This window comes from Dissoconium aciculare (assembly GCF_010015565.1).
Source record: "Dissoconium aciculare CBS 342.82 unplaced genomic scaffold K489scaffold_6, whole genome shotgun sequence".
Classification (NCBI taxonomy): Eukaryota; Fungi; Ascomycota; class Dothideomycetes; order Mycosphaerellales; family Dissoconiaceae; genus Dissoconium; species Dissoconium aciculare.
The window spans coordinates 1,466,505-1,479,179 of record NW_022984956.1 but is presented as its reverse complement, the minus strand read 5'-3'; the positions used below and the strand labels follow the sequence as shown (position 1 = coordinate 1,479,179).

Sequence of the window (12,675 nt, the reverse complement as noted above, 5' to 3'; positions counted from 1 at the left end):
CTCTCTCTCTCTCTCTCTCTCTCTCTCTCTCTCTCTCTACACACACCTCTCTCACTCCACCCTCACTTCGAACCCCTAAATCGCTCCTCTTCCCTTCCACCTGACAGAATTCATCCGCACAGGTCCGCGAGGTGACCCTCAACATGGCGCCCGTCAGCAGCGGCATCACGCGCTGGCAATCCCAGGCCATCCAAGCGCTACAAGAAGCCACCGAGGCCTACCTGGTGCATCTGTTCGAGGATTCGAATCTCTGCGCCATCCATGCGAAACGCGTGACGATCATGCAGAAGGACATCCAACTCGCGAGGAGGATCCGGGGGAGTTGGGGCGGGTTGGGATAGATTGTGATGTATGCGGGAGAGGGATGGAAGAGGAAAGAGGGAGGAGGGAGGATTTGTTGTACTTTTTCTCTTTTCTTTTTTCCCGGTGCGGTATGATGACGTGCCCTTGTCGGGCTTGTCTCTGTTTCTCTTGTTTTTCCGGGAATGGTGTTTTTGTATTTGTTTGTGCTTGCTTTGGTTGGGGGTTTTTTTCGGATGGTTTGGAAAGAATATCCCGTTTGTCCCTCTTGCCTACGATTAATAGGAGATCAAGAGAGAGGGAGAGAGATTCGTCTCATCTACTGCATTCGAGCTTCTCGTAGCTCCTAGCTCTTTGCTATATCAGCTAGCCTAGGTGGCTGTGGTATCGCCTGTTCAACCTGCCGTGCTCGACATATAAATCCTGATTGGTGTGGAATGCATATAATTTACATACGGAAGCGGAAAGTATGGCACTTCCTCTTCTAGCACTAGGTAATGTTCTGGCCAAATTTGTATTTGAACAAGCATTGCAGTAGACCTTGATGATCTGAAGCTATTGGGAGCTCCCACGGCGAGAATCGAGAATGCCTCGGCCGTAAAGCAAAAAGCTACAGATTTACTATGGACAGTAGTGAAGGTTAACTAGACCCCTACTATACCTAGGTATATTTCACACACAGCTGGAGTATATAACATCCCAGATGACGTACATCGTGGCGCGCGCGCTTTCTCCCGCTTGCTGGCGAGGAATTTCGACTTCATCATCAGTCAGTCGCAAACAGGGAAAGGCTCGCACTCGTATACGGAATAATATCCAACAACACCTTTCTCGAGCCTCCCACCGGCTGATAAAATCACGACGATATCACCCAAGCCGTACGAAACAGTATGACTTGCGTCTAGGCGGTCTCCTTGCTCGTTACTGTTATTGCGTGAAATTTCCCAGCTTAGAGCCAGGCATCCGCTCCCCTCGGCGCGGACGGAATTCGCCGCTTTCCACATACGCGCGTGAATCAAGCAATTCAAGATGTTGCCTTATATTAATGCCCGTGAGTGGTGTTGCTGGCAGACGGCCAAGCGATCATCGTCGCGGAATGCCAAACACGGATCGGACGACTGACGATATCCCACAGCGTTCGAGTTCGTCGCCAGCAAGCTCGGAGCTCCTTTGGACGAGTGTAAGAAGATGACCATCATTGAGCAACCTGGATTCAAAGCTGATGTTTCGCTTTTCCAACTTGATCAGTCAAACTCATCGTCTTGTTCTTGGGGTCGTATCCGTTGGCCGCGCTCCTCAAGAGACTCCCTGACAACCAGCCGAATCTCAAAAACCTCTTCAATATCGCGTACGATCTCTCCCTCCCATCTCCATGCTGAACTTGGAGGAGATTGCTGATACAACGCAGAGTGACGATTTTCTTCCTCGTGGGACTCTTCGATCTCTGGGGTGGTCTTGCAGTCATCTCATTCGACGCCATCGGGACTTATCTCATCGCCGCATATGTCTCGGGTCCATACATGCCATGGGTCGGCTTCACTTTCCTCATGGGCCACATGTCCGTCAGTCACATCTACCGTCTGTACGCCGCCAGTCCTAGCTCCGTCGACATCACCGGGGCCCAGATGGTACTTGTCATGAAACTCTCGGCTTTTTGCTGGAACGTTTGGGATGGCAAACAGAAAGACGCCGATCTCAGCCCGGATCAGCAGTCCCGCGCTGTCCGGAAACTTCCCAGCATCTTGAACTATGCCGGTTTCGTCGCCTTCTTCCCCTCGGTCATGATAGGTCCGGCTTTTGATTATGCCGACTATGAACGCTGGATCAACACGAGCATGTTCGATCTCCCGCCAGGAACCGACCCGTTGAAGGCCCCACCGACCCGCAAGAAGCGAAAGATCCCTCGTAGTGGTACCCCCGCCACGATCAAGATGTTGATCGGTCTGGCCTGGACCATCGCATTTCTGCAACTATCCGCCTACTATAGCCCGACCGTCGTCCTGAGCAAGCGCTTCGAGAACATGGGCTTCCTTTTCCGCATCTATCATCTCCACATGATGAACCTCGTGGAGCGCATGAAATACTACGGCGTCTGGACCCTGACCGAAGGCGCCTGTATCCTCGCCGGTATCGGCTACAGAGGTATCAACCCCAAGACCGGCAAACCTGACTGGGATCGTCTCACCAACATCAAACCCCTCGGCGTGGAACTCGCCCAGAACAGCCACGCCTATCTGGCGAACTGGAACTGCAACACCAACCAGTGGCTGCGCAACTACGTCTACCTCCGTGTCACGCCCAAGGGCAAAAAACCTGGCTTCCGCGCGAGTATGGCCACGTTCGTCACCAGTGCTTTCTGGCATGGCTTCGAGCCGGGTTACTACATGGCCTTTGTCTTTGCAAGTTTCATCCAAAACGTCGCTAAAAGTAGGCTCTGCTTTCCTAGCCTGAATCCCTTTCCTTTCCAACAGATCACTGACATCAAATTTCCAGACTCCCGCCGCCTCATCCGACCCTTCTTCCTCTCCCCCGACGGCAGCAAACCCACCGCGTACAAACGCTATTACGACATCTTCACCTGCATCATCACCCACCTCGTCTTCGACTTCACCACCACGCCCTTCATCCTCCTCTCCGTCTCCTCGACCCTGCACGTCTGGCGCCAACTCTATTTCTACCCGATCATCGGCGTCCTCGCCTGCAGCATCTTCCTCGCCAGCCCGGGCAAAAAGCTCCTCGCCAAACGCGTCCGCGCCTACACCGGCGCCAGCTCCTCCTCCTCCTCGAGGCCCGGCATCAAGCGCAACGAGAGCATGGAGAGCCTGCAGGGCGCGACCATGGGCATCCCCGTCGACCCCGAGCGCGAACTCGACGAGCTCGTCGAGGAGGTCCTCGAGGAACTCCGCAGGCGCACCGGCCAGATGGAAATCCGCGTCGACGCCCCCGAGGTCAAGAAATTGGTCCAGGAGAAATTGCTCCTGAGGAAGGCCAGCTCCGACGCCGTGGCTCCCAGGGCCGGGGAGGAGAAGAAGTCGCTTTAGTCGGAGTTCCTTTTTCTTTCTGTGGGGAGAAGAGGTGGAGGGGACGAGGAGATGGAAGGAGAAGGTGAGAAACGAGAATGAGAATCAGAATGAGAGAAGGGATCTTTCCCGCCAAAGCACAAGTGGCGCCGGGAAAAATGCGCTTTGGGGAAATTTCCAACCCTATCTATCTATTTGAATCCTAACTTTTGCGCGCGCGCGAGCGCCGCTCGTGTTTTCGTTTCCGTTTCGTTTTTTGGTCTTCTTCGCATTTGTTATGAGGGAATGGTCCAAAGGGGGATTTACTGGTGGTCTTCACTCGCACAGGGGCAGAAAGGTTGGCATTGTTCGAGACTGCAACCTGGTCGCGGGACGTCGTCGGTCGAGGTCTGTATAAGATCTCAAGTATCCATGGAAATGGTTGGATTTAGGGTTCGGTATAATTTCGGCGGGTTGGCGACTCCTCGGATGTGGGCAAGTGGAGTTAGCTATAATACGGAGGCGCATAGCGTGGTTCGTCTACACTTCTCGGCCACTTGCGTGACTCAGCAATGGAGATCTGAAACCGATGTCATGAACGTCGACGGCGGCAGCGCTGGGGATATCGTGCAACACAGCTATGAATATGACAAGATTCATGACGGGGATAGAGCTGCTTCCAAGTAATCATCCAAGACTGACAAGTGTGCACAAAAGTTCTGTCTCAGGCCCGTACGAAGCGATCGACGGGGAAGGTCGGATTTCGCAAAGGGACGGAATGGAGGACAGTGTCTACAAGACGAACCCAATTTGGCAGGCTTGTACATAATCAAATCAATCAAATTTGGAGCGGTGATTCGATTTGATTTGAGGCCTTACGGTAAAAGTTTTGATTTGATTTGATTGACTGTAACTAATATTTGATTTGATTGATTGTTTGAACTAGGGTTGGGGTTGGGGTTATGGCTCACTTCGGATCTTGTACTACTATCACGACTATTACGACCACTACGTTACTCACGACAATACTATTATTACTACTACTAATACTATGCCAAGCTAACTAGTCAATCAAATCATTCAAATCGTTATCTATGATTTGTTTAATTACTAACAAAAGACCGGCTGATTTGACCTTATCAACTAACCGTGTTTGGACTCAATCAAATCAATTAATCAATGAAATCCGATTTCATTGTGGACAAGCCTGCAATTTGGACACAGAGCGGTAGGTAGACAGCTGGTATTGTAATCTATATCGCAGATACGTCGAGGGGCATCGATACAGGTGCTGCAGAAGATTATGGATGGAAGTGTTCAATGCTGGCTCGTTACGCAGGGTGGCTCGCGACGTCAGTAGGGACGTTACATATGCTAATGAATGTGTACATTTGGAGCGCATCGAATTCGCAAACGCAGACGGGTATCGATGAATTTGACCGTCAAGGCTCTGGGCTCATCATTCGAAACACGACGGTGCCGTCCGCCACTGACACTTGCCGTCTGGAAAGACCCGTAACCAATCCTCGCACAAATCGGGGGTTGCATCTCCTCCTACCAAGAACGTGCGGTTCCCTCGCCTCAGAAATGGAGACAAGGCCTTCCTGACCCCATCTAGGCGGCGGTGTTGATCACCGCGTAGGTCAGCCCGTTCTTCTTGATTGCCAGGACGTCACCAGGCTGCTCGGCATCACCAGAGTTGCACCCAGTGAAAGTGCCATGGAAAAGTGTTGCGGCACTATAAACGGACAAATAACCCTTTTGTCCATTTTCGACCGTGAGCATCTCCTGGATACCCGATGTCTCCTCCTGTGTATATTCCATCCCGAAGGTAGCTTCAAAGGTAGCCTCCTCACCCAGAAAACCAACAGAGCCACCCACAGACAAGGTGTAGGAGGTGGTGACAGAGGTTGTGTGTTGTTTCTCCCTAGTGATCGAGCATGCGTTGTTGTCGCTACCATTAGTACAATCGACGATCTCCGAGACTTGCTGACTAGGGGACTCGCTTGGCTGCGAGCTTTCGATCTTGAAGCCTGAGCAGCCGGCGCCGTCACGCTTGAGGCCCTGACTGAGGGTCGCGTTCCTCTTCGCGAGGCCAGAGCCGCCGCTGGGGTAAACGGTTAGTCCAACGACGTCCCCACCCTTGTTCAGTTGAACGCACGCGCCGTTGTTGATGAGGGTGGCGAAGACGGCGCCGGGTCCAGAAGGCGGACAACTCTGGTCCTGGGTGTATACGAGCTGGAGCTGGTCGTGTCCGGGGGCTACTGAAAGGATCTTGGCCCAGTACGGAGTAGTGTCCGGGACACCTGCTTTTTCGCAAGCGGGGGACCCAGCCGCAGGGAGGGAGCAATCTCCCCCTTCTCCCGCGAATCCATTGACGCAAAAGCCGCCGACTAAGTCAGTGCAGTCTTTGTCGTTGTAGTAGCCGACGCGAGCTTCGAAGCATTGATCGCTATTTATTGGCGGACAAGGCCCTAGCTCGGTGCGCCGAAAAGTCAAAGGATTAGCCAGAGCGACTGTGGCAAACACAGGTGCCGCTAGGATCGTGTTGGAGCGCATGGTATCAGAAGTCTTGGCGAGTAGTGATATTGATATGGGAAGTGTACAGTCTTCGGCTGATGATGATGCTGAGAAGTGAGTGATATTCTAGTACCGCGTGGAATTGGCTACTCTTATAGAGCTCATCATGGACTCAATACCCCAAAAGACACGCGCACTCGAAATCGCACTCTCGATTTGTTATTGCAAGGAAACATAGCTAATGCCTTTACACGAGTGCCATCGCGCTAATGCCCTCGGCCTAATGTCTTCGCCCTAATACCTTCAGCGGAGACGCTGACGCTGACGTTGTCCTAACGCCTGCAGGTAGATGTCAGCGCTAAGTGTCGCGAGTCATCTGTAGTGCTATTTGTCTTCATTATCAAGAAAGCTGAAACCTGGGTTCGAGCAGGGAATATATCGATGCTGTTCGAAGAGGCGATCGTCGAGGGACGATGATTGTGATTCTATCTATTTTCCTGAGCACTCAGCATGGCTGTGGAATGCCTCTGTCGTTTGACCAGCTTACAGACCCTCTTTTAGCGCTTCGTTGGATCCGTGACAGTGGTCAATGATTTGTACGAGTTGGAAAACTATGGGGACTGACACGGGCACCACTGTCGATTTGGACTGCCGCAACTCAGAATCTTAGTGCTCTGTCGAGCTGTTGGATTGACAACATCCAGCGGCTGCAACCAACACGTCTTATTCAACATATCCAGCTGGACCTGTAATAAGCGTTGAATTGAGGTGTTGAATAGTAGTAATACGTAGGGTTGGTGTGGAGTTAGTAGCTAATCAATGTGTTGATACGAATTACTGAGGTCACATCAAATATGTGATCAAATTGCCGCTACGCTAAATCGCGGAAATAGGCCGAAATCCACTAACTTCGAGTTGTTGGATGTAGTAGATCGCAGATCACCACTATACATAGCTAGTTGCTGACCTCAGTGGCCCCATTTCGTTGGATGTGTTGGAATAGCCTTGATCCAACAGAACGACGTGTTGGATCGATGGATCGAAGTGCTGAATTCGATTTCATCGATCCAACGTTGACCGCGGAACAGAGCCTGATATTCTGCTCGGTTTGCTGCAGAGCAGGACTCCATCGAATATTACGCGTATATGTCGGGACCAGCATCCCACGCTGTGCAGTAGACGGGGGTCGTCACGCTAATGCACGTGTGTGTATTCTTGCGATGGTGTGTGCCGTGGGATCGACGGACGCCGCTCAACAGGCACGCTCATCACCGCCACTCATCCTGATGACTAGGACGATTCGTGTGGTGAGCGCATCATCCTGCGCAAGCGCCGGCTGCAGAATGTGGGTCTGTTGTGGCACGTAGTGGACCATCAAACCCGTGGAATGTCAAACACTCGGCATCCACGTTTATTTGCGTCGTCTCCTTGGATCACACCCGGAGGCTGTGCCATGTGAGCTCATCACTCAAACCATGATCGCCGATGCAGCAATGCTCCTCGCGCGCTAAACTTGGCCCCAACGCCGGTCAGCGCCATGCCATGCGCCCATCCATGTGCTATTATTGAGATGGGCTGTTGGCCTTGCCCTGCTAACAAGGTCCGCAGACGCCTCGTTCCGTTGACAACGTCAGTGATGGTCACAGGTCTCAGCACATCAGACGTGAGAATGAATCCAACACTGGGCAATGATCAAAAGTTGGCCGCGGATTGAGGCCTGAGGCACCACAAAGAACCGGCTCGCACCCCAGCAAGCCCGGGAGCTTCAGGCAGCGGCGAACACCACTCTTGGTATATATCGAGTCCATGGTAAATTGTCCATGTGTCCGAGTCCCCGTGGCCGGCCCTGTGGCCCTGTGCTGCGAACTCTCGGGCGGACCTAGCGGGAACTCGGTCGCAGAAATCGGATGGTGCCAACACTGGGCTCACTGCGTCGCCGATCGATCTGTGGCACAGTCCGCAGACGTCGCGTACATGTTGACGATGCTGTTAGATGACATTTCGTTGTACCGCAACCCTGTCAAGTGTAGGATATAAGTCCACGCAGGCTGCGCAAGGACTCTGTACCCTCCGGGATGCATTCAGCTACAACATAAGACGGACTGTCAGCCATGGTACACGACACTGAAGAGACTGGTACCTGGCTTGGACGGGATTGCCATCCATCGAGCAAACGATCTCCGGCTACCGGCATTAGCCTCCAACCTCGCCACGCGCCACCAACCTCAGGCAACGCCAGCTCCCAGCCCACGAGCGACTTCAGCCTCGAGACACAACATTTCCCTGACGCGCAATTCCTTGCCAATGTGCAATACGAGCTTGATCTAGAAATACAACAGATGATCGACGCGCATACTCCCCCTGACTGGCTGCATGGATTTGATCTAAACTCACTTTCCAACCAATTTGACACAACAACAGCGACGGAGACCAACCCTAAACAAGCGTCACCACAATCCAGCAGCTCGTCGATCATCTACTGCTGGGACCATGGCTGTAAAGGGCGTGAATTCTCTTGCTCAAGCAATTATCTTCGCCACTGCAGAGAGAAGAGCGGCTTTTGTGAAAAAGTGGCCTGTCCATTTTGCGGTTACCGGTTCTCTCGAGCAACTGCTCGAGACGTCCATCTCCGAAAGGGCCGATGCAAAATGGCTCCGGTAAGCGCACGCGCCCGAAGTGATGTCGAACCCTCGATCGACACAAGTCCATCAAGCGCATACGCTCGAAATCACCCCAGATTCTCCTTCGACACAAGTACGGCAAGCTTTCTCGAGCGCCTCGGCACACTTAGAGGAAGCTTAGAGTATGACCGTCACTGTCACTCCGCCCCCGGTTGATTAGGGGGCTGGACAGGCTTCGAACAGGGTTTGTGTCTGCACTTCAATATGGATGACATTCAGGACCCACCGGTCCACAGGCCAACCCCTCCAATTCGCACAGAATTTACTAAGTAAAGTATCGTTAGAATCTTAAGCGCTTTACATCCTGACAGTATGAAACTACAATGTTATATTACATTATTTCTTGTGCCAACATGGTTGTCAGGATCAGTGCTACTAGTGTCTCCACGCTAGTGCCTTCAAGCTAGTGCCTTCCAGTGCCATCCAAGCTAGTGCCTTCGCCCCATCATCTACGTATATTTCGATCGACAGATCCTCTTCTCAACACCAACTCTACCGTGCATGCACGACGTGGAATCATCAGGGAAAAGTCATTAGTGTGACCGGCTTGGTATTGCTCGAACGTCATCTTCACACGGGACATCCTGACGCAGCCAGCCTCGATCTAGGTACAAAGGTTGCCGTTCAATACTCCAGGCCGAAGACGACCATGACCACATCATCACCTTCTTGACACAATCACACTGGCACAATATGTTTCGACTCGTGCTGTGGACATTGGTCGTCCCACTGGCAGCAGCACTAGACAGTGTCGCAGCTGAGACTGGCCCCTTGCGTCCCGGCAGCTCCTTCACCGACGCCGGGCGGCACGTCTACTTAGCCGCCGGCCAGAGCCCCAACGCGACAAGTGCCGTGTCTTTCGTCCGGACTTACAACAATACGCTCGAGAGGTGGTCTTGGCGCGTCAGCATCGCGGACATTCCGATTCCAAGTCCCATTCAAGACCTCGGTCTGCCATCGGCGAACTACTCCGCTGGCCAACACATACGGAACACGCAGTACCAGCTGAGCTTTCCAACAAGCGGCCGCAATGACAGCTTGCAGACGCTTCTCCGGGAACGCGACATGTCACTATACGTCAATGCCTTCGCCGTCAATGTCGAGAAGAGCGCCATTAGCGGCTTCTCCAACGACGGTGACGGGTCATGTGCGACGATCTTAAGCGCCTCGTGCATCCAGTCCATCCAGGACGTGACTTTCGCGTCTGCGGGAAAGCAGTTCGACATTTCCGCGCTCCAGAACTGCTCCAGCATATTCGCGCGCGGATCCAGCGGGTCCGCGGCATTTGGTCAGTGCTCAAACCATGCAGTACGCCGCGCCATGATGCTAATTTCTTTGATCTACAGGCGTCGCGCCCATGAACTCGAGCTCTCCCGATAGCAGCAGCGGCGAACTCTTTCCCGGCGGCGCGCTGTCCTATTTCGATTCCGAGTCCTACTCGTCGACTAACCGCACTGTACTGAACCAAGCGGAAGGCGCGCTGAACATTCTTGTCCTGAAATTTACCCCCCTCGCCCGCAGCGAAGGGCGAGGCGTGAACTCTGACCCGAGCATTTTGTGCCAAGTGGTTGACAAGAGCAAAACCTCGGCGGCAATTGGTCGTCCTATGCCATCGTCGGCCGTTTGGGCAGTGCTGGCGCTTGGTCTGCTTGCTTCAATGATTATGGCCTGATCTGAATCGTGCCTTTACGTCGCCTTTGGCAATACAACGGACAAACTTTTATAGTAATGCCTGACTCTGACGGAGGTCGCCCATCACTTCGATCGAGCTGTCATTACCGTCGGTAAGTGGATAGTTTCTGAGGATGCTTTCGATTAGTTATGATACCCAATTCGCATGGATACTCACCGCTAGATCGTGCCTTGCTATTTCTCACCACAATGACTTTTAGTAGGCGTCCCTGCTGTGGTAGCTCGAGATGTCTGGAGTCTTGCCAATCCACATAGTAAGTTAGCTCAAATATTTACAAAAGGGTTCGAGTCTCATATTTGAGTTTGCGGTGTTTATTATCTTTCAGTGCGCTCAACGATGAACACTAATTATACGGATCATATTTGCAAAGCACAGGAATAGCCTAATTATATTGAGGCTCAAGAACGAAGATGGACCAGAGCCAGTCGGATTCGTCTCCTAGTACAGACCACCCCTGAATTACTTCCGATCGAAACGAACGAAGCGGTTCAAATGTCAGTGGAGCAGGCATGGGTTATTTTGAAGACAAAAGTAGCTTCGTATTTCATTCGTAAAAATTCCTCAATATAAATCCAGTCCTATCATCCCGTCATCTGCACACGTCGCTTCCATCTGCAAAAGTGAGACTCCTCGGACCCATTGGGCTCAATCATCAAACAACTCCGCAGGACGTTCAAGAATCTTCGATCGAAAAGGGTCCATCTCGGAGCGGCAATGACCAAGGTCATCTACCTCCTACGCCGAAGTCGCAGAATCCGGAGCCTTGACACAAACCCAATAGCCCTCCCACGCGGTCGTTGAGTTTCCATTCCACTCCTGGAATTTCTCCACCGGGAAGCCATTCTCGGCCGCAAGCTCATCGACGCGGTGTCCCGGAGCCACGAGTTCAAAGTCCTCGCACGACGAGACGATGTTCGGCATCACCGGGACCGGAGTCTGGGAAGGCGCGTAATGGGTTCCATAATCGGGCTGAACGGGAGGAGTGAAGTGATACCACGGCGTGTTGATGCACACGGGGACGTAGGCTTGGAGACCGAAGCAGGTCTGTCCGATGGAGGGGTTCCATTTGTAGAATTGCGTCACGGTGAAGTTGGAGTAGGATTTGGCGATGGTCACGCAGGTGTCGTCAGGTTGGACCGTGTAGAAGGCCGTGCAGTCGGAGGGCCGCACGGTGCACACGCAGCCGGCCGAGACGGAGCAGTAGGTTGTGCAGTTGGAGGCGCGGGCGGAGATGTCGTTGGTGGACTCGAGAGCGCCGGAGTAGGCGACGGGTAAGGCTGAGCCGATGACAGAGGAGATGAGAGCCGAAACCGCGAAGAGATTTAGAGAGAAATGCATCTTGAAGTCAAATTTTGGGGGTTCTTTTAGGTATGTGGTGTTGTTGCCAGTGATTGAATGCCAATGATGAAGGAAAGGGTTGATTCATCTTCGAGCGAATTCACCATGTCTTACATATCACATCACCCATCCATCTTTGCCTCCCCCAACACACACCAAGGACATGCCGAACAAAATTGCACATCGACGATACTACGTTTAGGCACATCAAGGGCACACACATCCGTCATCATCGTCATTGTGTCTCTCAAAATGCAACACCAAAATCTCACCCGCAAACCAAGCTTTACCCAATGCGCTCCAAAATTTCTAAGAATAACGTGGTAGCCTAGCAAGGGGCATTCAAAAGAAGCTTTGATATCCGATGCGTGCCGTCCAAGCCGCGGTCCGGACGGGAAGTTTAAAATATGTCGAGCGACTGGTGGACAAATTTGACATGTTTTACAGATGGTCATCAATGACACATAACACCACAGGCGGAGAATTAACACGGTACACAGTGTAGGACCACGAGATACAAGGCCAGAAGTCCAATTCAAGGTTGAAAAATTAATGATCAATAAAGACAGCAGACTAAACGGAGTGAATGAACAGAAAAAGATGAATTACTGTAGAAGCCGAGTTGTGCCCTTCGTCGGACCGATAGATGCTCTCTCTACCCCACCACTCCATCTCATCCTTCGCGTGCGCCTCGTGCCCTCCTGCCTAAAGTTTCGTCGATCTGCACCATCAATGTCATACCATAACATGAGAAAAACCCTTGACCATTACGCAACAACTCCAGAAGAACTTACGCCTCCCGCGAGACCCGCCGCCCGTGATACAGACAATGTCGATCATCTCCCTCCGCTCAGACAAGTTCGGAGCTAGCGAGGATGCGATGGTCGTGAGGCATTCTACAGAGCTGGTGGCGTTGTGGACTTTCAAACTGCCTGGTGATTGGCATCACTGCCTAACGTCGCCTGGTAATGCCGTTCCATCTCTCGATCTCGCATCTTAACAGAGCGACGGTGGTCGTTGAATAGAGGGCACATGAGCAACATGCGCATGTACAGGCATAGGTCAAATAGAACAAGGCACTCCGACAGCTCAATTGAAACGACATCATTCGACTTCGCCTCGTAGAGAGCGCCCAGGCTGGCGG

General features: G+C 52.4%; 6 protein-coding genes across 6 annotated transcripts in view; 4 read left to right on the top strand and 2 right to left on the bottom strand.

Moving 5' to 3' along the window:
• Window positions 1-632, top strand: part of K489DRAFT_380521 (histone-fold-containing protein) — a 1,878-nt gene extending 1,246 nt beyond the window's left edge. The window contains exon 3 of the mRNA XM_033604901.1: window positions 123-632. Coding sequence (XP_033460160.1) covers window positions 123-341 — 219 coding nt within the window. The 3' untranslated portion in view covers window positions 342-632. The remainder of the gene's footprint in view (window positions 1-122) is intronic.
• A 428-nt stretch (window positions 633-1,060) lies between these two features.
• K489DRAFT_380520 (MBOAT-domain-containing protein) lies at window positions 1,061-3,826 on the top strand. Its single transcript, XM_033604900.1, has 5 exons — window positions 1,061-1,351; window positions 1,436-1,480; window positions 1,549-1,648; window positions 1,709-2,727; window positions 2,794-3,826. Exons 1-5 carry the CDS (start codon window positions 1,330-1,332, stop codon window positions 3,339-3,341), a joined length of 1,734 nt encoding a protein of 577 aa, XP_033460159.1. The 5' UTR covers window positions 1,061-1,329; the 3' UTR covers window positions 3,342-3,826.
• Window positions 3,827-4,913: 1,087 nt separating this feature from the next.
• Window positions 4,914-5,858, bottom strand: K489DRAFT_410186 (uncharacterized protein; the record flags this gene model as incomplete). Its single annotated transcript, XM_033607677.1, has 1 exon — window positions 4,914-5,858. The coding sequence occupies one exon, from the start codon at window positions 5,856-5,858 to the stop codon at window positions 4,914-4,916; it is 945 nt and encodes a 314-aa protein (XP_033460158.1).
• A 1,840-nt stretch (window positions 5,859-7,698) lies between these two features.
• K489DRAFT_380517 (uncharacterized protein) lies at window positions 7,699-8,822 on the top strand. Its single transcript, XM_033604899.1, has one exon. It carries the CDS (start codon window positions 7,931-7,933, stop codon window positions 8,654-8,656), a length of 726 nt encoding a protein of 241 aa, XP_033460157.1. The 5' UTR covers window positions 7,699-7,930; the 3' UTR covers window positions 8,657-8,822.
• Window positions 8,823-8,990: 168 nt separating this feature from the next.
• K489DRAFT_431708 (uncharacterized protein) lies at window positions 8,991-10,649 on the top strand. Its single transcript, XM_033608453.1, has 3 exons — window positions 8,991-9,788; window positions 9,847-10,284; window positions 10,393-10,649. Exons 1-2 carry the CDS (start codon window positions 9,194-9,196, stop codon window positions 10,170-10,172), a joined length of 921 nt encoding a protein of 306 aa, XP_033460156.1. The 5' UTR covers window positions 8,991-9,193; the 3' UTR covers window positions 10,173-10,284; window positions 10,393-10,649.
• K489DRAFT_357449 (carbohydrate-binding module family 50 protein) lies at window positions 10,510-11,531 on the bottom strand (the record flags this gene model as incomplete). Its single annotated transcript, XM_033602556.1, has 1 exon — window positions 10,510-11,531. One exon carries the CDS (start codon window positions 11,529-11,531, stop codon window positions 10,929-10,931), a length of 603 nt encoding a protein of 200 aa, XP_033460155.1. The 3' UTR covers window positions 10,510-10,928.
• Window positions 11,532-12,675: the final 1,144 nt, after the last annotated feature.

Excerpts from the sequence above, each read along its gene's own strand:
- K489DRAFT_431708 (XM_033608453.1), top strand. The coding sequence starts at position 9,194 with ATGTTTCGACTCGTGCTGTGGACATTGGTCGTCCCACTGGCAGCAGCA. Across the intron at positions 9,789-9,846 it reads CAGCGGGTCCGCGGCATTTG|GCGTCGCGCCCATGAACTCG; the intron begins GTCAGTGCTCAA and ends TTTGATCTACAG.
- K489DRAFT_380517 (XM_033604899.1), top strand. The coding sequence starts at position 7,931 with ATGGTACACGACACTGAAGAGACTGGTACCTGGCTTGGACGGGATTGC.
- K489DRAFT_380520 (XM_033604900.1), top strand. The coding sequence starts at position 1,330 with ATGTTGCCTTATATTAATGCCC. Across the intron at positions 1,352-1,435 it reads GTTGCCTTATATTAATGCCC|CGTTCGAGTTCGTCGCCAGC; the intron begins GTGAGTGGTGTT and ends GATATCCCACAG. Across the intron at positions 1,649-1,708 it reads AAAAACCTCTTCAATATCGC|AGTGACGATTTTCTTCCTCG; the intron begins GTACGATCTCTC and ends GATACAACGCAG.